The following is a 25,202-nucleotide window of genomic DNA, read 5'->3' as shown; positions in this document are numbered from 1 at the left end:
GAGTAGACTCAGTTGTTGCCATTTGATTTACTGATTAGATATTTGTGTTAAGGAACAGCTGAACAGGTGTAGCAGAGAAAGTGACCAGTGAGTGCAGGTTTATAGTTTTTATATTGTACCTGACTTCAGTATGTAACCTTCAGTATGTAATATTGCACAATATATACTTCAGATGACTAATTTGATTTATGCTACAGTGTAATCATCATCATCATCATCATCATCATGGCCCTCTTCATTAGGCCGGTTCTGCTTTCTTCACTTTCTCCTTTATAATTTTCCACCTGCTGAGGGAATTAACTAAAGAATGATGTGACATTAAAGATAGATAGATAGATAGATAGATAGATAGATAGATAGATAGATAGATAGATAGACACATAGATAGATAGATAGATAGATAGATACATAGATACATAGATAGATAGATAGATAGATAGATAGATAGATAGACACATAGATAGATAGATAGATAGATAGATAGATAGATACATAGATAGATAGATAGATAGATACATAGATACATAGATAGATAGATAGATAGATAGATAGATAGATAGATAGATAGATACATAGATACATAGATAGATACATAGATACATAGATAGATAGATAGATAGATGGATAGACAGATAGATAGATAGATAGATAGATAGATAGATACATAGATACATAGATAGATAGATAGATAGATAGATAGATAGATAGACACATAGATAGATAGATAGATAGATACATAGATAGATAGATACATAGATACATAGATAGATAGATAGATAGATAGATAGATAGATAGATAGATAGATAGATAGATACATAGATACATAGATAGATACATAGATACATAGATAGATAGATAGATAGATGGATAGACAGATAGATAGATAGATAGATAGATAGATAGATAGATAGATAGATAGACACATAGATAGATAGATAGATAGATAGATAGATAGATAGATAGATAGATAGATACATAGATAGATAGATACATAGATAGATAGATAGATAGATAGATACATAGATACATAGATAGATACATAGATACATAGATAGATAGATAGATAGATGGATAGACAGATAGATAGATAGATAGATAGATAGATAGATAGATAGATAGATAGATAGACAGACACATAGATAGATAGATAGATAGATAGATAGATAGATAGATAGATAGATAGATAGATAGACACATAGATAGATAGATAGATACATAGATAGATAGATACATAGATAGATAGATAGATAGATAGATAGACACATAGATAGATAGATAGATACATAGATAGATAGATACATAGATAGATAGATAGATAGATAGACACATAGATAGATAGATAGATACATAGATAGATAGATACATAGATAGATAGATAGATAGATAGATGGATAGATAGATAGATAGATAGATAGATAGATACATAGATAGATAGATAGATAGATGGATAGATAGATAGATACATAGATAGATAGATACATAGATAGATAGATAGATAGATAGATACATAGATACATAGATAGATACATAGATACATAGATAGATAGATAGATAGATAGACAGACACATAGATAGATAGATAGATAGATAGATAGATAGATAGATAGATAGATAGATAGATAGACAGACACATAGATAGATAGATAGATAGATAGATAGATAGATAGATAGATAGATAGATAGATAGATAGATAGATAGATAGATAGATAGACACATAGATAGATAGATAGATACATAGATAGATAGATACATAGATACATAGATAGATAGATAGATAGATAGATGGATAGATAGATAGATAGATAGACACATAGATAGATAGATAGATAGATAGATAGATAGATAGATAGATACATAGATACATAGATAGATACATAGATACATAGATAGATAGATAGATAGATGGATAGACAGATAGATAGATAGATAGATAGATAGATAGATAGACAGACACATAGATAGATAGATAGATAGATAGATAGATAGATAGATAGATAGATAGATAGACACATAGATACATAGATAGATAGATAGATAGATAGATAGATAGATAGATAGATAGATAGATAGATAGATAGATAGATAGATAGACACAGATAGATAGATAGATACATAGATACATAGATAGATGGATGGATGGATGGATGGATGGATGGATAGATAGATAGATAGATAGATCAAACTGTGTCTTTCTGTTTTGATGGAGTCATTTTTCTTTCTTGTCTTTTTAACTTAAGCTGTTTATTGATCAAACCTGACAATATTGGTACTTTTAATTTCATTTTAAAGTCTGCTTAGCTTTCACATAATCTGTAAATAAATCTCCTCACTTCTTTTTTAAAACTCCTGCTCTGGTGCCTTTCTCTCATGCAGATGTGAGGATACATGAATAGGTAAAGTTCCCCATTCTAAGCTAAGTAAAAGTCTAGTAATTGCTACAAATACTGTATTCCCATATAGTCATGTGTTGCCTTTCTGCAGAGGTTATTCAGGGTAATGAATATCAAGAGGCGACGTATGACGCACAGCATTAACCTCTGTTTGATTAGCAGCGACCCAATCATCTCAGACACTGACATCAACACTCCCATGCACGGTTAGCACCTGCATAAAAGGTTTTTCAAAAATAGAACAAGTGCCGGCTTTTGCTGATGAATCCAAAAACAATGCAGCCATTATCCCCCAAACACTCTGACGGTGAATGGGGATCATGTCAAGATCTGTCGATTGCCTCATGCAAAACCACAAATGGCACTGCAACTGCTATCTGCTGCGGGGTTGTTTATCACTGCGGTAATGACGGTTGATGAATGTTTTGATGGAATTTTAGATCTGATTCACGGCCTGGTGACCACATTGATCGGTGGCATTAAAGGTACAGTTGTGTTTCAATATAAACAAGAAGGTTGCTGTGCCACCAAAATTCAAAACAAAGGACTTTAACCTCCTCTCGCTACTAAATTGATTTACATGTCTTTTACAGTAATAAAGGGTCTCCGTAGTGACTAAAATTATTAATTTCTCTGATGCTGAAAGTGTTATTGTTATATATATATATATTATATATGTGTTATATATGTATATATATGCCAAGAGAGCTTCACAAATTACAGCAAATATAACACATATGAATATCACAAGTAAAGAAAAGAGCAACAAGTTGCAATTCAACCAGATTCTTTGGAAGTCATCAACACACTCCTGGCATTATTCTTAGGGATGCACCGATACCGATACTGGTATCGGGTATCGGGTATCGGGGCCGATACTGTAAAATGTGTGTGTACTCATACTCGTAAAAGTTAACCGATACCATGAACCGATACCAACTAATTCCATTAATCAGAGGGTGGCTTGTCATTTCTGTTGTAGTTTTTTAGATTGGCCACTAGGAGGACATCCCGCGCTAAACAGGCACAGGGTTAGGCGAGTGAGACTGGCGCTTCCAGATAAAAAAAAAAAAGAGAAACTGGAGGCTGCTGTAGCTAGGCTAAACAAAATGTCAGCAGTGTGGACCGGAACAGCCAACTTTAACTCAGGTTTTGGAAAAGCGATGAAAAATGTCAAGAGAAAATCCACTGGCAGTTTAAATAACAGAGGCTCTGACTCATTTTATCGCTCTGGATGACCAGCCAATGCCGGTCGTGGAAAACATAGGATTCTTCTCTGCATACTCGAGCTGCGATATGAAATTCCCAACCGCCCATACATCAGGGAGATAATGGTGCCAAAACTTTCTGAAGAGGTAAAGACAAGCAGTCTGTGCGCGATGTCAGTCCTTGGTTTAACGGCACAGTGGACTGATGATCCACGGGCAGATGAGGAGTTTGTTCGTCAATGCCAAATACTTTCGTTATTTTGTTTGTTTGTTTACAATATGGACACTCTGCAATAATTTAAAAGTTTATTTTATTCTCAAACCTAATTTGTATTTATTTTATTCCAAACAGAAGTGTTTATTTATTATTCTGAAAGCTTGAGACAGTGCCAATAGTTCAGTGATATTTTTTTAAATTACAATGTGGAGACTGCAATAATTTAACAGAAGTGCTTATTTTTCACTTGAAATTTTTTTGTGGTCATTTTTATTAAGATTTTATTTTTTATCGGCAGAGAATAAAATAAAACCTGTCTTCCAATTCAGTGTGTGTGTGTGTGTGTGGTAGAAGTATCGGTTTTTGTACTCTGTATCGGCAAGTACTCAGATCCAAGTATCGGTATCGTATCGGTTTGAAAAAATTGGTATCGTTGCATCCCTAATTATTCTGGCTGGATATTTGACTACTTTTCAGTTGCCAGGAAGTAACAGTTGGCAGCAATTCAACGAGACAAAGAATTAGACTAGACTGATGCTTTAAGTAGGCATGTGAGGTAATATGGGAAACTCCAGAGTACACAGTTAAAAGCTAAACACAGTTAAAACTAAACCAAAAAATCCCCCAAAAAACAGGATGTATGACAAACAGAAAAACACCTACCACAGAGACTAAAATATGACAACATGATTGAGGGAATAAAGGTAAAATAAATGGAAAACTTGAAGCCTAAAATCTAACCTATGAAGAAACTCAAAAGATATTCTTCATAAGCCTGTCGTACAGGAAACCATTAATCTGAGTTATTATTGTTTTTTCACAAACTGCTTTTGCAGTTAAATGAGCAGCTTTTGGCTTAAATAAATAATAACATGGTCTAACAGGTCATGTTTTGTAGTTTCTCTGAGGTTGTAGTCTTCACATTTTTAAGATCTAATAAGGAATAGATTATTTCTCTTATGCCCTGAAACATAAACCATTAAAACTAAAGGACTGACTGTACATAATATAACCAGAAAGAATGTAAGCTTCATTAATATGTAATATAATGAAATAACGATGCAAATATTATTAATAATAATAACAATAAGAAGAAGAATTATTGATGAACAACAATAAGACAGAGGGTCATTTTATCCAGAGACCAGGCGAGCTACACTTAAGGCCAGTGTAGCATCACTTATCTTAATAATATCTGAATGTTATCCAAAATATTAATACAAGCTGGTTGTTTCGAGCTGTTTGAGCCTTTTCTCTGAGTTTCTTAAAGAATGTTTCAAGAATTTGTATCTTCAAATGGGGACTTGCATGGACGCATACATGGTGCATAAGAGATCTTCATTATATTATATATTATTTATTTGCAATCACAAAAAACAGGGTACAAAACGCAGTCTCCAAACAATGACCTCCACCCTGTGTCAGTACTATGGACAGATCTCTTCTGAACACAACAAACAGTGCTGTCCTTGGTTCTGAAATCTGAAACAATAACCTTTATTGTTGTTGATTTTAATTTTGTTATTGCTTCTTTGACTGTCTTTCTATTTACACAAAAAGATTAAATAGAGAGGTAAAAAATATGGAAGCAAACACTAACAATTAAACGGGGAAGTAAAATGTATCCAGTAGTACTGAGCAAAAATTTTGAGGCACCCCACATTTCTTTACATGTTGCACAGAAAATTAGAAACATTTATGGAAACATGTCCAAACATAAATGAAAATACAGTACATCCGCTCTAGTTTTTTGGGCCTGTCACTACTTCTTTTCTTTTCTTTTGTTTGCCCAGCTTTCCCCTCCCTTTAAGAGCATATCTCAGGACACCATGCTGAGATATGCACCTTCTGTCTAAAAGCTAAAAATAAATAAATAAATAAAAGGAATACGTTTTTGAGACTAGCTGATAGCAACAGTGCTGCTGATACGAACTAGTTCTTTGTTGTTATGTGTAGACACAACACTGGTTCATTCCTCGTGTTAGGTGCCTTTTTATTTTACATTTGAATGATTCATTGTGGTGTGGTGCTTAACAAACAAACACATCTTCTGAAGACGGTCAGCTATGAAGACTGGAATGAAAATAAGTGAAAAAAAAACAAACAATTTCCAAAGAAAAACTTCTGATGAACTATTACTCAAGACCACTAAAAAAAATTACAAGGAAGTAGGGTAACATAGTAACAAAATTAAGACTGGCTCAAGAAGTTTGCACATTACTGTATGTACAAGACATTTTGTGATCCATAGCTAATTCGTATATAACACACAAAACTTTAGGTAGTAAGCAGAAACTATGACTACAAGGCTACGATATTTCTAAATCTAACCCCCTGTTATTAGAAGACTAAAATTTAAATGATTAAATGTTTAATCTTTCCTGCTTCTTAGTCAACCATACCTTTGTTTAGGCACAAACATATATTTTCGTTCCTGGAAAATATTCATGGCTCTTTAGGAATCAGATGTCACAAGCACACGTCGATGAAATAAAACAAAGAAAAAAATATCTAAGTTCTAGATGTACGCGTTTCAAAGTTTTCCTGTCGCTTGCCGTCGCTACGCATAAACACGGAAGTTACAATACTGTGGCCGTGTTGCATTCGTAAACAACCGAAAAAATCGGAATTCCTCTTCTCCAACCCGGAGAAATGTCAAAATATGTTAAGATTACTTAACTGTGACTTCCACCTTACGTAAAATCCAAACAAAATAGCACCTTAAAAGTTAACCATACTTTCTCTTATCTATATCGATGTTAGCTGTCTAACAGTCCTTTAAATCTGTTAAATTAGAATCAAAGTTCATTAATTTCATAATCTTTCAATGAACTTTTTCACTAATGGCTTTTAAGACAGTTGCTCACTTAACTCCACGTGGATTCAGTTTCATATTTGTAAAATCTTAAGCGTGCGGAGGTCGTAAATGATGTCTTTTTAAGTGTAAAATTTCTAATTTCCGAGGCTTTTTAAACGCAGCATCAGTCTCATGTGTGCTAAATCAACCTCGCTTCCTCGAGAATAACTTTAAAGTATTTTTGATATTTCAGCCCGACAGCCAGTTGGGCTTTCACGTTTCTAATGTGTCCAGACGTCTCCTCGTTATGGCGGAAAGTGTCCGAGAAATCTTTTGACTGTTAAAACAAATTTAGGCGTCTTCAGAATACTAAGGGTCTGGTTTTAGCTAGGTTCTGTTAGCTGATCATTTCAGAAGAATGGAAAATAAAAAAGAGAAAACGTTTCAGTTCGTGGTCGTGGGGGGTGGCATCGCTGGCGTGACATGTGTGGAGCAGGTGAAATGAGATGAATGGCATGTAAAAGTTTTGCTAGTACAATGCGTGTGCCATGTAGCTACTTAACGTACATGTTAATCTACATTGACAGCTGTCGTCCCAGATTCCGTCCGCTGACGTGGCTCTGATAACTGCAGGTCCCCACATCAAGGCAGTGACCAACTACAAGCAGGTTAGAGGGACATTGATGACGATGATGGTGGCGGTAGCTCAGTGGGAGCTTCAACCCTGACAGAGTTATGGATTTGTTCTCACAAACTCCCACGTTACAAATGCATGCGCTCATGTATTTTAAGTCATCAACTGTACTAAAAAAAGAAATAATCAGTATTTCATTATGATGATTCACATACAAGCTGCCTTTAAAAACATAATATGATCACCATGGACACATTGTATTTTACTGTTCGGGTTTGACAATCAACAGGCTATCTTATCACTTCTCTGAATGGCTTTTAATGCTGTAATTTTCCACTGTCCTCCTTTCAAAGGTGTCCAGGACACTGGAAGAGTTTGACGTGGAGGAGCAACCATCTAGTGTTCTGGAAGAAAAATTCCCCAACCTTACTATCATCCATTCTGTTGTTAAATCACTCCACACAAAGTCACATGTAAGGTCACTGTTTGGCCGCATGTAGGATGCATATGTGACAGCAAAGGCCACACATGTTGTTTACTTACTGTAATTATTGCAGAGTGCAAACTGATTTCATGCAACAAATCTTGACGCAACAAGCACTTTTCAATTACTATTAACTGTGTACTATTGCCACCTTGTGGACATATGGTGCGCAGGTTCCGTGGACCAAGAACGAGATTATTGTTGCAGTACAATAGTGAATTTCACTATAATGAACGGTGCCTCCTTTAGCTTATCCATTACGCTGCATCATTCTTTAGGAAAACAGAGGAGATGGTGCGTCCTCATGAAAATAAATGATCAACATAACAGTCAAGAGACTGCGTTTTATATCATAACTTGCAAATATGCAAGCAATTTTTTTAAATGTGGCAATTGAAATATAAATGTTACGCAGTGTTGTTATAGTTTGCCTGATACGAAAGTTTGCTGCTTTCCTTGAAGCACTTTGTTACGAGTTTAGTGACATGTCTCGTAATCAAAGATAATGAGCCAAATCAAAGCTCAAAGTGAAGTGAAGGTTGTCGTGCAGGTCAGTCTGTACTGGTTGTGCCTTCATTTTAGACGTCAGCTTTTAGGATTATCAATAATTAATTTGACTCGAGAGGTGCTGAGAGCTTTAATAAAGGTGAGTGTAGCTGATCTTGAGCTGGAAAAGAAAACTGTGTTATGGCCTGCGTAACACAACACAAAAAGAACATGGGGTGAAGGATTAAGGATGAGATTTGGTTTGATGAGATTTGGTTTTTACATTGCAACCCCTTCTCAGGTTTGCGTCTCCTCCTGGATCGTAAATTAAGATTTTTTGTGTGTTAGGCAAATGTGTTAAATGCTTACAAGGCTAGGAGGATTAAAAGACGACCTTTATGTTTAAATCACACCTTTTTTCAAGAAACTGAGGGTGTGAGAGACAACAGTTAAAGCTCACAATTGATTGCCATTTCCCTTGTAATGCTCCTCTCTTCGTCAGTGTGTGGAAACTGCAGATGGCCGGGTTTTTGGTTATAAGAAGCTGTGTGTCTGCAGCGGTGCCAGACCCAAGCTGCTAACCCAGGACAACCCTTACGTGCTGGGGATACGGGACACAGATAGTGCTCAGGTACAAGCCAAATCTTCTGGATGTTTGTGTAGCTAGTAGCATGTGGGTCTGAGGAAACTAACTTCATAAGACTTTCATAGTAACACCAAACAGTTTGTCCAAAGAAAACAGCTTGACTGCTTGTCCTTGTATTTTAGTCCCTCTTCTCTGGTCTTTTCCTCTTCATTAAGGTGATATTACTTAACTGGATGTGGCATTAGCGACTAATTACCAGTCTACTAACCCTTTGAGCTTCTGTACAACTAAACAGTGTTTGAATTTCAGCTATTACAGCTTCTGTAAGATCTTATTGGTTTCACTGAACCAAAAAAGGGTGTTTGTGTATTTTCTACATCTGCATTAATTACACATAATCTGTCTGTAAATGATTGTGTTTTATTAATAACCTTTAAACACAGATGAGTCACTAGTTTTCTTTGTTCTTTTAAAGGAGTTTCAGAAGAGGTTATCCAAAGCTAAGAGGATTGTTATTGTTGGGAATGGAGGAATTGCCTTGGAATTAGCGTAAGTCTGCTGTAGCGGGAATGCCATTTGAGCCCACAGTTATTCATGCTTTACTGAGTACTTGTGAACTTTGTGATCTTTAGGTATGAGGTGGAAGGCTGTGAGGTGATCTGGGCGGTAAAGGACAAGGCCATAGGAAACACATTCTTTGACGCAGGAGCAGCACAATTCCTCATCCCATCGCTCGAGGCCGACAAACCCCAGGCAGCTGCCCCCTGTAAGAGGCCTCGCTTCACTACAGAGGAAGCAGCTCCCGGAGGCTCACACATCTTCACAGCAGGTTCTTTCTTTTCCTTCCTGTTCTACACTTCTGCTCTTCTCTCCTTTAGTACAGAAAAAAGTATATAAAGCAAATGTTTGTCTTCTCTCAGATAGAAGCTCACAAGCGTACGGTCATGGTCCTACAGATTCTGGAAGTGCCCTGGGTCCTGACTGGCATGAAGGAATAGCTCTTCGAGGAGCACAGGAGGTGAGATCCTGTATGCGTGTTTGAGGTCTGTAGGGAGTAAAAAAAAGGCTAATGCTCTGTTTGAACAAGGTCCTAAAATGTCTTACATGTTCTGTTTCTGTGGTAGCTGAATTTTCAGAATGCGTTTTTAACTTAAAAACAGTACAGTTAATTTGGGAAATTAGTTTTGTGATCTTTATCTAAATGCATGTCACTTCCTCTGTGTTGTTCCGCCTTTCTAAGATACCTATTATTATATTTTACAGTGCAGCTAAATGGGTTTACACCCTAACGCCCATTAACTTAATAGCATAGCTGCAGGTACCTTCTGTTGGTTCATTATCAAAGTATCAAAATCCCTCTTGACCTTATCTTGCTACTCAACAGCTATAACGGAAAAACATTTTTTATTTTAGTAGTTAAGTTAATGTCATTGAACTGCATGTGTAGAAGGTCAAATGTGATTAAACAAGGATTAAAACATTTTGCTAACATTGCAAATAAGGTTTAAAAAGCTTTTTCACCCAGGTTTTACTTCTTTTCCAGTCATACTGACCACTCAGTTTTAACTGTGCATTCCTAATGTGCTTTATTCTAAAAGCTTTATCTGACTGTCGCAGCCTGTTTAAAATCATCAGTTAACCAATCATGTAAATCTTTTGACTCCTCCAACAGTCAAAAGGCGCATAGACAACATGCAAATTCTACACACACAGGCTCAGTGCTAACCACTATGAGATGTTACAGAACTCTTCCCATACATTTCTATTCAGGTGTTGTTTCAGTGCCGTGTCTCCTCATTATACAGTCACAGTCAAAAGGAAGTACATCCTCTGTCAGATCTAAGATTTTACATATCAGGTCACAAAATTGCGTAAATACAGACCTAAAGGCCGAGACCTACAAACTGCCAAAATAGAATAGAATAGAATAGAATAGAATTCAACTTTTTTGTCATTGCACATGCACAAGTACAGGGCAACAAAATGCAGTTTGCATCCATCCAGAAGTGCTTTAGCCATGATATAGATATATTACAATATATATTAGCAATAATATAAATATGTAAGTATATTACAGAAATGGGTCTATTATGGTATGTTATAATGTACACTGTATGAATAATGTTATGAATATTCTATAACTATAAGTATGTACAGGCTGTAGTGAGTACAAGCTATGTACAGGCTATGAACAGGATATAAATATGAAATAAAAAACTATACAGAAATCTGAGATATACAGCTATACAGAAATGTGAACTATGCAAGTTATTAACAGTTGTAGAATTAAAAATTATCGTATGTACAGAACGATTATTTACACAGAACTATACAGTAGTGCAGTTAAGATAAGTGAGATATGTGGATAATTTCTACAGAGGCTGTATAAAGTGCTAGTGATTGTGAGTGGTGGTTCAGTCCATGTTATTATTGTGTGTTTGAGGGTACAGTTGTCCATTGTGTGTGTAGGTGGTTGTGGGTGTGTGTATGTTCAGTCCATGAGTTTAACGTGGGTCAGATGTCAGGAGGCAGAGTTCAGGAGTCTGACAGCTGTGGGGAAGAAGCTGTTCAAAACCCCTGCTTTTAGAAAGGTGCCCACACTTGCTGATGATGAGTTAATCATCTGCATTTGATCAGCAGCACCTGACTGCTGCTTACCCTCTTAAGTCATACGGAAGCAGTAAGCAGTGGTGCTCCACACACTAGTTTTGTGTTTCATGTGATCGCGTATTTAACTAATTCTAAGATCTGCTCAGATGATTTTTAATCTGTCTTTGTATGTCGAACCTTAAACCTAAAAGAGGGTTTCTTTTTACTGTGAGGTCGTTTGTGTCAAGGTTCAGACATGGCAAAAATGCAAAAATGCAGTGAGAGAAATGGGGAAGTGGTTATTTCCACTTCAGCACACAAAAATAACGTAGGCTGTAGTGGTGAGGCAGCACAGAATTACTGCTAACCTCGTTCACAACGACACGAAATGCTGAAGCGTGCCGTAGTGGACACACAGGACAGATAGCGGACAATCTAAAGGTTTAACAGTATTAGGTTCTAAAATTGCTTTTTGCTTCTTTTTAACATTGTTTTACTAACCAATTCAACTAGAGGTGGGAATCACCATACATCCCACGATACGATATTATTGCAATTTTTAAAAATATTTTGCAATATTCAGATTCTGTACATAAAGGTAAACTTTATCAATATTCATTTTATCTAATATCAAAGTCTCACACTCAGTCTTTCTCTCATTTCAGTTTTATTGTTGACAAACTGAACGGTTTGTATTACAGTCTAGTTCAACTTAACTGAACGCAACCATCTGGTACAATTATAGCTATTCTGAACTATGCAGTTTATGAAAACTATGCAGCCCCTTCAGCAACTGAAGGATTTGAAAGTAAATTAAAACAAAATATAATTTTACATTAAATAAAAAAGTTTTAAACTTAATTAAAATAAAACATCTTAAATTAAAATAAGTAAACTGTCATGTTTATTGCTGCCAAAAAAAGTTAAACACATTTGGACAGTGAAGGAATGTCAGGATTCTTGCTCAGAAAAAGGATCAACTCTGAAGTCAGAGCACAAAAACCCTTTTTGTAACAAAATATCGATTTCTGCTGTCCCTGTATCCATACATTATTAGCAAACAAAATATCACGATACTACACAGTATCGATTTTTTCCCCCCACCCCTAATTTCAACCTGGTTGCAATAACACTAGCCTCATAAGGCCGAAATTAATGGTTGTAGCTTATGTAAAAACTAAAAAAATCTTTGGATTACTAGACTCAGTGAGTCCCCGGGTTAGCAACACAACAATAATTTGTCTGACCATCAGTCACAAATCCACACTTACTTTACTGGCAGGGATTAAATATCAAATAATGTGTTGTATGGCTCGCTGCACTGTTTAATGGTAGGAGACACATTTAGTAGTTTATAAAAGCCTGAGTGTAGCACACAGTTTATCCTGTCATACTGTCCTCCTGTTCTGACGAATCCCCTCACACTGCTGGCATTTGCTCAGGTGTCCCACAGAGTTTCAGTGGAGTACCAGTGTGAGGTGGAAAAGATCTTCACCTGTGAGGAGCTTCATAAATCCCCAGAGCAAACACTAAGAACTGAGTGTGGTGAGGATTAAATCTACTGCTCTGTGTTTTTCTCTAACCCTGCTCCTTTCTTGCTCGCTTTTTTGTTTGTTTTTTTACACTCTGCCCTTTGTCTCAGTAGGAGACTGGCCAGTTTACGTCCGGCTGACTAATGCCCAGACATTTGGCTGCGATTTTGTTGTCAGCGCCACAGGTGTCGTTCCAAACACTGAGCCCTTTCTCCAAGGCAACACGGTAAGAAAACTCATCCATATGCAAAGTGGAAATTCCTAGTGACTCTGCCAGAGCTTTCAGGCTTTGGGAACGTTGTTGTTTTGCATTATTATTAAATGCGTTCGTGCCATTTGTCATTCATCGTACGGCCGTGCGTCTGGCCAGTACCGTGTTAGATTTTACCAAAAGTTGTTGAGCTGCACACAGTTTCATGACTGTATCTGCTATGCTACATTAAATACTCATGTTCCTACATAAAGTGCCTTTTCCCTCTTGATTCCCAAGTGTTTTCAGCCTCACTAATAGTACACACTCTACGTCTTCTCGTGTCTGCTCACTTTGATGTAATGTTCAGTGTTTTGCAAGGCAAATTGCATGAGACCTACTTGTACGGCTTATCTGTTTTTGTAAGTGGAAATGTGGTTTTAATGCCTCTAGATGTCAGTAAAGCAGAGGTGAGCTTTTTCATTACTCTGGTTTTTCAGCCTGTGTAAAGTGCCGCTGCATCAAAGTTAGTGTAAAGTCTACAGCAACCACTCTGATTTACTTATATGTACTACATCTTCCTTTGTTTAGTTTTTTTATTACTGGTGCTGATCATTTCTCTGTGTGGAAGCTTGTGGTTGCAGACGATGGCGGCCTACAAGTAGATGATCACATGATGACATCCGAGGCAGATGTGTACGCTGCAGGTGACGTGTGCACTGCGTGCTGGGAGCAGAGCCCTCTGTGGCAGCAGGTAAAAAAAACAGTCAGTTAATCTACAGTGCAGCATTTTTGTCCTTTAAACATTACGTACTGCTCATGTCGTTTAAATAATCCAGTATGAAAATTAGAAAAAGTAGCGTACCATGTGTTTCCTGATTTTTGACTTAAAACAAAATTATAATGCCAAGCAACTGTTTCTGTTTTAAGCAGCTTCTATATGTGGAAAACAATTAAAAGTTAGATAATTAGATGTATTAGCTTATGCCATGGCAAAGCATCCATCTGTCCATCCGCAAGTCATAGGAATTGCTACTTCTGGACACAATGAGCAGCTAATCATCTTAATTGTGCTCAAGGTCAAGATTGAGATCTTATGGGTCATTTTACAGACACAGTTTTCACAACATTCACTACTCCTTCTAGACAATTGGAGAGATTTTAGTGAAACAAGATTAGTTTGTCCCAGATATGACTGTTTGCAAGGCTTCTTTATGTTCAATTCAATTCAATTTTATTTATATAGCGCCAAATCACAACAAAAGTCGCCTCAAGGTGCTTCATAGATACAGAGAAAAACCCAACAATCACATGACCCCCTATGAGCAAGCACTTTGGCGACAGTGGGAAGGAAAAACTCCCTTTTAACAGGAAGAAACCTCCAGCAGAACCAGGCTCAGGGAGGGGCGGGGCCATCTGCTGCGACCGGTTGGGGTGAGAGAAGGAAGACAGGATAAGGGTCACCTGATCCAGCCCTAACTATATGCTTTAGCAAAAAGGAAAGTTTTAAGCCTAATCTTAAAAGTAGAGATAGTGTCTGTCTCCTGAATCCAAACTGGAAGCTGGTTCCACAGAAGAGGGGCCTGAAAACTGAAGGCTCTGCCTCCCATTCTACTTTTAAATACTCTAAGAACAACAAGTAGGCCTGCAGAGCGGGAGCGGAGTGCTCTAATAGGGTGATATGGTACTACAAGGTCATTAAGATAAGATGGGGCCTGATTATTTAAGACCTTGTATGTGAGGAGCAGGATTTTGAATTCAATTCTGGATTTAACAGGAAGCCAATGAAGGGAAGCCAAAACAGGAGAAATCTGCTCTCTCTTTCTAGTCCCTGTCAGTACTCTTGCTGCAGCATTTTGGATTAACTGAAGGCTTTTCAGGGAGTTTTTAGGACATCCTGATAATAATGAATTGCAGTAGTCCAGCCTGGAAGTAATAAATGCATGAACTAGTTTTTCAGCGTCACTCTGAGACAGGATATTTCTAACTTTAGAGATGTTGCGCAAATGGAAGAACGCAGTCTTACATATTTGTTTAATATGTGCGTTGAAGGACATGTCCTGGTCAAAAATGACTCCAAGGTTCCTCACAGTGTTACTGGATGGTAATGCCATCCAGAGTAAGAATCTGGTTAGATACCATATTTCTAAGATTTTCAGCGCCGAGTACAATAACCCCAGTTTGATCTGAATTAAGAAGCAGAAAGTTAGTGGCCATCCAGGTCTTTATGTCTTTAAGACATTCCTGCAGTTTAACTAATTGGTGTGTGTTATCTGGCTTTATAGATAGATAGAGCTGGGTGTCATCTGCATAGCTGTGACAATTTATGCTATGTCTTCTAATGATGCTGACTAGGGGAAGCATGTATAGTGTAAACAGAATTGGTCCTAGCACTGAACCCTGTGGAACTCCATAATTAACCTCAGTGTGTGAAGAGGACTCTCCATTTACATGTACAAATTGTAGTCTATTAGATAGATATGATATAATATCCCCGTGCATTTGAATTCTCAGTAGTTTGTACAATACAACAAAACTTTTCCATTTCTTTCTGTGAAACAAGCTGTGAAACTGTGATAGATGTGGGTTTTAATCGACACTGAAAGGTGTCAGTTTAGACCCAGCGTGCCAGCAGTAGTTCAGTTCGCTGACTTAACAACAAGTTTAATGACAAATGGTTTGAGAAAGCGCACGCTTGAACAGGCTCACAAAGCTAACTGAACTGCATGGTGAAGGTGTTTCAAACTTTAAACAAATGAGATTAGGAGAGATTATTTAAGAAAATAATTATATCTGGATTTTATTTTTTAAATTAAGAAGCATTTGTCAGTATTTTTAAACTCATTACTTTACTTTGGAAAATTTTTTCTCCTTTTTTCCCCTCACGGTGTATTTTATTTTGTTAGTTTAATCTTAGAAAATGTTTAATTCTGCTTTTTTATGGCTGTAGTCATCCTGTAAAACATGATCACATACATGCACATAAAGATTTTTTGCTAAAAAGAAAAGTAGGCTGTAACGTTTCATACACAATGTTACGTAAAGACACTTTGCGCAGTGTTAGAAAAGTGTGGAGAGCAGCTGTCATATTTGCACTGTAATGCATATTTGAATGCAACACTGTGTATGTGTTGTGTGTACAGATGCGTTTATGGACGCAAGCTCGTCAGATGGGTTGGTATGCAGGCCGTTGCATGGCAGCACACATCCTGTCAGAACCAGTGGAGCTGGACTTCTGCTTTGAACTCTTCTCACATATTACTAAATTCTTCAACTACAAGGTAAGAGATGTTTTACTAAAGTGCAGCAAAGTTATTTAAATGATAACTAATAGGTTAAACATCAACTATGCAAAGTGGACAGGTTTTCATTCTTTTCAAGGTGATTTCACAGGGCCACATGGTTTTAGCCTCAAGGTTGATTCACAGTGCTTTTTAAAAAACAAGTCTCCTGATTATTCCACAGGTGGTCCTACTGGGAAAGTTTAATGGTCAAGGGCTTGGGCCAGACCATGAGCTGCTGGTACGCTGCACTAAAGGCCAGGAGTATGTCAAGGTGAAACTGCAGGGATAAACAATGTGATGACAGTAAATGGTAAAAGGACTGGTACTTACAGTGCTGTGAAAATGTATTTGCCCCTTTTCTGAATTTTTACTTATTTATTTTGACATATTTATCAAACTTACATGTTTCAGATCATCACACAAATTATATCAGACAAATATAACCCGACACAGTGATCGTCAGTCTTCAGGTGGGGGACGAGTCAGGCCATGGGCAGGTTGTAGATGATTTTGTGGATTGGTGTGATGAGTCCTTCCTTTCACTTAATGTGTCATAAATTAAAGACATGATTATTGATTTTAGGAAGTCCTCTTATAGCTCATCACCTACTATCATTAAAACTGCTGATATTGGGATCGTTGAGAGTTATAAATATCTAGGTGTGGTACTTGACCATAAACTGTGTTTTGAATGTCATGCTGATGCCACTCGTTTTAGAGTACCTCTGAGGAAGACCAAAAGACTCAAGGCTTCTTTTATCCCTACTATCCCACCTAAACAGTGTTGGTCAAGTTACTTGAAAAAAGTAATCAGTAACTAATTACTGATTACCTCCCCCAAAAAGTAATCCCGTTACTTTACTGATTACTTATTTTCAAAAGTAATTAATTACTTAGTTACTTAGTTACTTTTTAAAAACACGATTTACAACCTGAATAGGTGATAAAGCGATAGATCTTTCAGCCCAATTCTACTTTTTCTGCATAATCATCATACAAAATGTAATCAAATGGAAAAGTCTCTTTTTTAAAACTTGTTTTATTAGTTTTAATCTTTTAACTTTATGCATCAAGCAAAAATTTAATTATATGCAACATTCTCTGACTGGAAGAAATTTGTTTAATATTTAAACCTATTTTCTGCACATTCCAGCACATAAAATATTTTTTTGTGTGTGTGTTTACACTCAGTCTTTCAAATAGATGCAAGTAAAACACAGCAGAAAATAAATAAAGTCAAAGACTAGGGTCCTTTTGCTCTATTTTCACCTGTAAAGCAGGAGTGGGGTAGGCGGAGGTTTACCCTGGTGCAGGTGTGCCGCAGCGGTCAGTGGAAGAATTCGCGAGTTTCTCTGTGAGTTTCCCATTACGTCGTAGCTACTCGGTGCTTGCTCGGAAGTTTAGGGGTTTTTTTCGCTGTAAAAAGAAGTTTTCTTCCCATGCACAACGGACACTAATGTTTTTGTCACTTTTTATGGAATCAAACTCAAAGTAAGGTCAGTACTTCCACGCTTTAAACGCTGCACGCTCATACTCTCTCCCGCACTCGATATATGATCCATTGTTGATCTGCACACAGCTGTTGCCACGAACGTCGCACTCGCTTACGTCACTGTCATGAGACATTCTCGCAAAAAAATCACGGTTTTAGTAACGCAGTAACGCAGCGTTCCTACGGGAAAGTAACGGTAATCTAATTACAGTTTTTGCAATAGTAATTTACTCGTTACTTGAAAAAAGTAATCAGATTACTAACGCGTTACTGCCCATCTCTGCTCCTAAATGGCATATAACCGTCCTGGGATTTTCTATTACTATTATTGTCATTTTATATTATGTTTCGTTTACTTTTATCCTGCTGCTAAACTAATTTCCCTTTTGGGACAATAAAGAATTTGAATTGAATGTATTAATGGCTATCCCTGCCATTATCTCACTGGAGTGGAGTCCTAAACCCTTAGAAAATAAAACCTTGCATTATTGCCCTTCCCAAACTGACAGATGTTAATGACTTTCTCTCATCTGTTCTTGAGTTTTTTAGATTGTGACATGATGTGTTGTTTTTGAGAACTTCAGCCTCCATCACTATGGCAAACAACATCTTGTTTCAACAGGTCTGGCAGTAAATAAATCTGGGTGTAGCTTGTGAAAGTTAACTCAGCTTTTGAAAACTATGTCATATAACAAGGGTGGGACAAAAGCATTTTTCACACAGGCCTGGGTAGCTTTGGATAGCTTCATAGTCATCATTTAAAAGCTGCATTTTGTACACACCATCTACAAATGGAGTTCCAAGGCGAAAACTGCTGTCGAAAAAGGCTCATCTCACATTTTCCAAAAAACATCTTGATGATTCCCAAGACTTTTGGGAAAGTATTCTGTGGAATGGAGAGACAAAAGTTTAACTTTTTGGAAGGCTTGACTCCCGTTCCATCTGGCGTACAGCTAATACAGCATTTGATAAAGAGACAATGATACCTCCAGTCAAACATGGTGGTGGTAGTGTGATGGTCGAGGACTGCTTTGCTGCTTTAGGACGACTTGCTGTAATTGATGGAAACATGAAAATCCTGAAGCTCAAGCACACTTTGGTTATGCAGCAGGTCAATTATCCAAAACACCAGCATGTCCACCTCTGCATAGCTTGGAGCAGGGGTGTCTAGCTCCAGGTCTCAAGGGCCGGTGTCCTGCAGGTTTTAGATGCATCCTTGATCCAACACCGCTGATTTAAATGGCTAAATTACCTCCTTAACATTAAGTTCTCCAGAGGCCTGGTAACTAACTAATCATTTGATTCAGGTGTGTTGGCACAGGGTGATATCTAAAACGTGCAGGGCACCAGCCCTTGAGGCCTGAAGTTGGACACCCCGGGCTTAGAGAGAAAAACAAAATAGAGGTTTTGGAGTGGCCTTGTCAAAACCCAAGCTTGTATCAGACTGACGACCTTAGCACACTGCCGAAGGGAGGGCTTTAAAGTTGCCTGTACTGAAGTGTGCATGCACATGCAGAAATACTTTTTCACAGCATTGTAACTTCTTCAGTCTTCAAAATTAAAATCACCAAAGGCTAATCTGGAACCCAGAAATCAATGGGAGCTGTCAGGGTGTCTTTGTCTTTTGTATACAGTCTCTGGCTAATATCAATATTTTGTTCATCTCATTGCAATTAAATGTTTGTTCCAGGTTGTTCTCAGTGGAGGGAGGATGGTGGGAGCAGTGCTTATTGGAGAAACAGACCTGGAAGAAACATTTGAAAACCTGATACTCAACCAGATGGATCTGACGCCATATGGAGAAGAATTGCTTAACCCTGACATCGACATAGAAGACTACTTCGACTGAGCTCTGCTGGAGAGCTTGAACAATGGCAATTAGCTGTGTGAAAGAAAGATTATGTTTGCAATAGTAAATTAAATTATTTATTTTTGCTTTAAATAAAAAAAAATTCTAAACCATATGCACTAAATTGTTGGTTGAAATATGTATTAGGTAAAAGTATTTTTGTAGCAGTATATACAATACCGTGCGAGTCTTGAGCCATCCCCCATTTCTTCAGAGTTTTCTTGGAAATGGGAAATGGCTGCAGCAATTTATTGAAAAGTGCAAACAGACGTGGACATTTGTACAAGCTTGAAAGTCAATATTTGGTATGACCACCTTTATTCTTCAACACAGCCTGAACTCTCTTAGGCAACATTTCTTGTCATTTCTTTAAGCAGTCTTCAGGAATAGTTCTCTAGGCATCTTGAATGATATTCAAAGCTCTTCTTTGGATATTGGCTGTCTCTTGTTCTGTTCTCTGTTAAGATGAACACACACTCAGTAATATTGAAGCCCAGGCTTTGTGGAGGCCAGTCCATGACTGATAGTGTTCCATTGTGCATTTTTCTATCTAGGTATGCTTTTACTGCGTTATCTGTTTTTTGGGATCATTGTCACATTGAAATTGAAGCCATTTCCATTTCAAATATTTCCAGATGGTATGTATGGTGATTCAAAATCTGATTGTACAATAATTCCATGATTTTTACCAATCGCATTAGACACCAATGGCTAATGCAGTCCCAAACATGACAGAGCCTCCACCAGGCTTTACAGATGGCTGTAGACACTTACTGTGATTCATAGGGCTGTGCGATATGACCAAAATCTCATATCCCGATTAAAACATCTATCGTCCGATAACGATATAAATCACAAAAATGTAACATTTTCTGTAAATTCCGTGAATCTCGGGTAGCTGAAGTGTTTCCAGCTGGGCGTCGTGTATCTGGAGTCGAGAGTTTTACCGATGCATTAAACTACGCATTTTTAGACATAGGTTGTAACGGCCGCCGTTTTCTTTGTGAGTATTTATTACATGGCGTGCTGCAGGGGAAAGCTTGTTCTAACGTTTGAGTCTAAGGTTTATTTTTTAGCAACTGACAGCTCTTTTTTTTGCTTCTCATCGGTAAATACTCTGCATACTCTTTCACGTGATTCAATTTATTTTGAAAAGTCTCAACAGGATCTTGAGCTTTATTGTGAAAGGTTTATGTGGAAAATAAACAAGCGGACACGTGATGGTTTGTTGCTAACACATAAAAACCGGCACTTGTCCATCGTAGTGTGGTTATATAAAATATAAGAGAAAGAGAGAACTTTAAGAAATTAATATAGCCACTACAGTGACCATCAGAACGATGAAAAAATATTGCCGTAAACAGTTTATTTTGCAACACCACGAAACAAACGATAGCGTAAAATGAAACATAGACGTTTTTATATCGTCATCAGATATATATCGTTATATCCAACAGCCCTAATTCATCCCTCTATAAGTTGTTTCAGATTTTCAGCCCAGTTATTGTGTAGCCTTTTCTCCTTGTTTCCCTTCATTAAGAATGGCTTCCTGACATCCACGCTTCCAGTGAGAAGATTTCTGATGAGGCTTCAGTGAACAGTAGATCAACTGGAGGGCGAGAGGCATCTCCTATTGCTGGATTTCTTCATATTGCTTAAAGACAAATACTGTTCATCTGCTATAGGTTTTAGGCCTGACAGTTTTATCAATTTTTTAAGGACACCCTGCACACCACGTTGACATACACCAAGTTTTGTTTTTATTATTATTATTATTACCGATAGCTCTTTGGAAATATTCTTGTTGATGCCAAAATACAATTTTATACCCATGAAATTGCATTATCTTTCATTCATTAAAGAAATGAAAATTAGTGAGAAAGTAGCCAGTGTCTAAAAGAAAACCTTCAGAGAGTATTGAAAACTTTTGCTCAAGAGCACTTTTCAAAATTCCAAGAAACTCTAGCTGCTTGGAGGTAAATAAATAGAAATGGGTGTGGCTGGAGATTTTCCACTGCACTGTAAATCCTTCACTTTATTGTCATGGTTTAAACTAATCATGGTTGATTTAAATCAGATCTATACTGAGGTATAAGATACACAGGGTAGTATGAAAATGGCATGCACTAACACTCACTTGACCCATTGATTTTAATAGGCAAACGTGTTCTACGTGAGAGCGAAAGGGAAACTCTCTTTGTTTCTATGTTGTCCTAGTAACTCCTGATCAGATTTCAGCCTGAAGAGTAACTAGAGCTCCTCCCAGGCCTCAGCAACAATCTAGATTGTGCTGCCCATTGTTACTGTGAGACGTTGCTTTTGTGCTATAACTACTTGAAAACCCACCAAATGACAAAGGACAAGAAACATTAAAGGTGTAATGATTTAATGATGACCAGAACGCCCACACACTCAATTCTTGTGTATGGTTACCTTTAGCCTTGTGTTTGTAGGTCAGTGGTTTTATTTAGTCACATCTATTGACTGATTGGCTGAGTGAGCACCAAAGGTTGAGTTGACTCACTGGACTTGAAAAGGGACTAAAAATAGCGATGTAAATGAGCAACAACAACTGTGCAACACAGAATGATATCCTTGACTTTTTAGTAAATTAACATGAACAACAAACTCCTCTGCTGCTGTTAAAGTTTCTCTGGGCTAGACCACATTTTCCAATTTTGGTCAGTTTGAGTTGCCCAGCAATCAGCAGGAATTGACACTGTGATTGCACTGAGTGGTTTTCCCTGGTGTACCTGCACAGGTGGAAAACGGGGAATTGTTTACAGGGTGAGTCAACACTGCTTAGGTGGCCAAATGAATCAAGATAAAATTCAAGTCCTTGTTTATATGCAAACTGCCGGAGTGGAGGGCAGGGCTGAGATGCCAGGTGCCACTGTAGACAGATTGTGTGTTACTAAGCAACTGAGATCAGGCATAAACATTAGTATGGCAAAAAAGACAGAAAAGAATTATATGCCTAGTTAATTTCCTGCTATTAAAGTTGATATCACTGAAAATAGGCAAATATGAAAACCAAATAAGATTTTGAAATCTTTAATAATCTGTTTTAATTGACTGATTGATTGACTGGAAGTCCCAACTACCCCCAAATTTTGGGCGGTGGCCAGTCCCCCACACCCTGGCATGGGTGATTATAAAGAATTCATAAACATGGATCTGAATCAGCATACTTTATTAATCCCTAAGGAAATAACTGAGGGTTACAGTTGCTCCAGTACAGTAACAGAAACAGACTAGATTATTTAACAATACAATATGTTACAGATTTGAGAAATAGCACAATATATACAAATCACTCAATAATAAATATCAAGGATTGACAGAGGTGATTATAAATAAATATCAAGAAAATTGACAAGAATATTACAGAGTAGAAAAGAGCATGTGTAAAAAGGGTGTAACTATTGCAGTGTTTACAGTGTGTTAGATGGAGGAGTTTTACAGGGAGATGGCCATAGGCAGGAATGATTTCCTGCGTCATTCAGTGGTGCTTTTTGGTAATCTCAGTCTCCCACTAAACATGCTCCTATGGCTAGCCAGCATGTCATGGAGTGGGCGGGAGGTATTATCCAACATTGTCTTTATCTTAGACAACATCTGCCTCTCCGACACCACCTTAAGGGAGTCCAGTTCCATCCCCACAACATTACTGGCCTTGCGGATATATAAATTAAGGACATTACTAATGCTCTGTTTTCATCTTAGCATTTAGAAGAGGTAAGTGAATATATGTGTCCTTTTCCAAGTAACCTATATTTCACAACAGCATAATATAATAGTGGAAATTGTTTTTTTGGCACATTTATATATTTTTTAATATGGCCACACCTAAAAAAATTCTGGAGGTGCCCCTGCCATTGAAACCATTGTAAGACATTGCTCAACCTCACCATTATGTGTGCTATTGACATCACCTGAGGCAGGGTGTGATTTGGGGTTTAAATACCCCAGGGTTGGGAATAGATTGCAGGTGCATTGAGGAGGATGAAACCTCCCATGCTGAAGTTCATCAGAAAACCACAAACACACACAAAGTACCTATTCTTTGACTCCCCCACCCACTGGAGCACCAGTGGGTGGTGGGACCTTGGGGTGTTGAGGACCACTGACAAAAACATTTTCCCTCTAAAGAAGAAGGGAAAGAAAAGGAACACATAAATGCAAAGAAAGCACTTAAAACATGCAGTTAACCTTAACTGGGCCTTCATTATATCAGCAAAGATGTCTCAACATAAGAGAGCCACCTCAACACGACAAGACTCAGGTGTACATCTGTGCCTTAAAGACAAAGGGCACTCTTTTGAGGACCCCAATGTTAACCTTTTGGACCAGGAAGTCAGGGTGGTTTCTGTGAATGAATATTGTTGAAATGAGGTGGTGGATTATGAAACCAGGTATCACCTGGTTTCTATGAACAAATATTGTTTCTGTGAATGAATTTTCTCAAAATGAGGTGATGGCTTAGAAAACAAGGTATCAGCTACTTACAATGACTGACTCCTCCCTAGGCGTTTCAATCCCCATTCTTACCTTACCTCAGGTGACCTCAATAACTCATTTAATGGTGAGATTGGGCAATGTCTCACAGAGGTTTCACCTGTCGACTGGCATGTCCTATGTCTGTTATCACACGGTAAATAAATAAATAGTGGGTTTTGTTTTTTTTTTATGTAAACTGGTGAACACCCGGGTTGTCTACAAACATAATCTCATCTGTTTTATTGGAATACAGTACTCAGTTCCTAGTAGTGGTTGTAAATCAATATTCAGTATTCCAGTAAATACTGGAAAAGTCCAATTGATGTGTGTGCATTGTCTTTGGCTGTGACTTAGATAAAGATCAGACTGTAAAGGCGTATCCATCCTGCTACAAATAAGACTTGACATAGCGATCACTATCTTAGTGACGGATACACTTTTAGTTTTTATTGAAAAGTTATAACGTTAGTACTGGTTGAGTGGCTTCATTAATACAGACATTTAAGCAGATTTACCCTCTCCTTGTCGGCCTAAATTAGTCGTCTCACATTTAGGGTAAACGTTTAACGTTAAGCTCAGACGTGTCACGCAGAGGATTTCATTCAAGTAGATTGCGGATGTGACGGCAGTAGCATGACGGTTTGCTAATGCAAAAGTGTACGCTTGTGTGTAACACCAGCGACCGCCGCCGCGGCAAAATAAAAATAATCAAAAAATGTCGAGGATTTTGAGTGATGTATTTGATTGCTGTTCGTTTTTTATCTGGTAAGTTGTTTTTTTTTGCTTGCATTGCATCTCTGGCAATTAATTAACATGACTTGGGGTTTTTTCCATGAGCAGGAAGTCATTTTAAAAATTAAGCTCCGCCACCGGTGCGCGCTAAGTCTTTGAGCATGCGCTTCTTTTGGTCATTCTATTACCAGCATGCATCGGGAGAACATCTTTTTTTTCCTGGTGGGTGG

The 25,202-nt window shown here is 37.6% G+C and overlaps 1 protein-coding gene across 3 annotated transcripts; it reads left to right on the top strand.

Annotated features, from left to right (window-relative positions):
• The first annotated feature begins 6,799 nt into the window (after positions 1–6,799).
• pyroxd1 (pyridine nucleotide-disulphide oxidoreductase domain 1) lies at positions 6,800–19,853 on the top strand. Of its 3 annotated transcripts, none has more exons than XM_006780538.3 (13): positions 6,800–7,110; positions 7,202–7,282; positions 7,602–7,721; positions 8,721–8,849; positions 9,280–9,353; positions 9,437–9,633; positions 9,725–9,822; positions 12,836–12,938; positions 13,039–13,151; positions 13,747–13,869; positions 16,259–16,396; positions 16,581–16,670; positions 19,582–19,853. In XM_006780538.3, the coding sequence occupies exons 1-13, from the start codon at positions 7,033–7,035 to the stop codon at positions 19,738–19,740; spliced, it is 1,503 nt and encodes a 500-aa protein (XP_006780601.2). In that variant the 5' UTR covers positions 6,800–7,032; the 3' UTR covers positions 19,741–19,853. The 3 variants fall into 3 exon arrangements, with proteins under 3 accessions (XP_006780601.2, XP_035765121.2, XP_035765123.2); XM_035909228.2 differs by having other exon boundaries at positions 13,036–13,151; XM_035909230.2 differs by lacking the exon at positions 7,602–7,721 and having other exon boundaries at positions 13,036–13,151.
• Positions 19,854–25,202: the final 5,349 nt, after the last annotated feature.

This window comes from Neolamprologus brichardi, chromosome 17, assembly GCF_056152115.1.
Source record: "Neolamprologus brichardi isolate AB-2024 chromosome 17, ASM5615211v1, whole genome shotgun sequence".
In the NCBI taxonomy this organism is placed as follows: domain Eukaryota; kingdom Metazoa; phylum Chordata; class Actinopteri; order Cichliformes; family Cichlidae; genus Neolamprologus; species Neolamprologus brichardi.
This window is presented reverse-complemented; position numbering and strand designations above follow the sequence as displayed.

What these genes read in the sequence shown, in the direction of transcription:
- pyroxd1 (XM_035909228.2), top strand. Translation starts at nt 7,033, where the DNA reads ATGGAAAATAAAAAAGAGAAAACGTTTCAGTTCGTGGTCGTGGGGGGT. An exon ending in GCGTGACATGTGTGGAGCAG is followed by an intron (nt 7,111 to 7,201) that starts GTGAAATGAGAT and finishes CTACATTGACAG; the next exon opens with CTGTCGTCCCAGATTCCGTC. An exon ending in AAGGCCAGGAGTATGTCAAG is followed by an intron (nt 16,671 to 19,581) that starts GTGAAACTGCAG and finishes TGTTTGTTCCAG; the next exon opens with GTTGTTCTCAGTGGAGGGAG.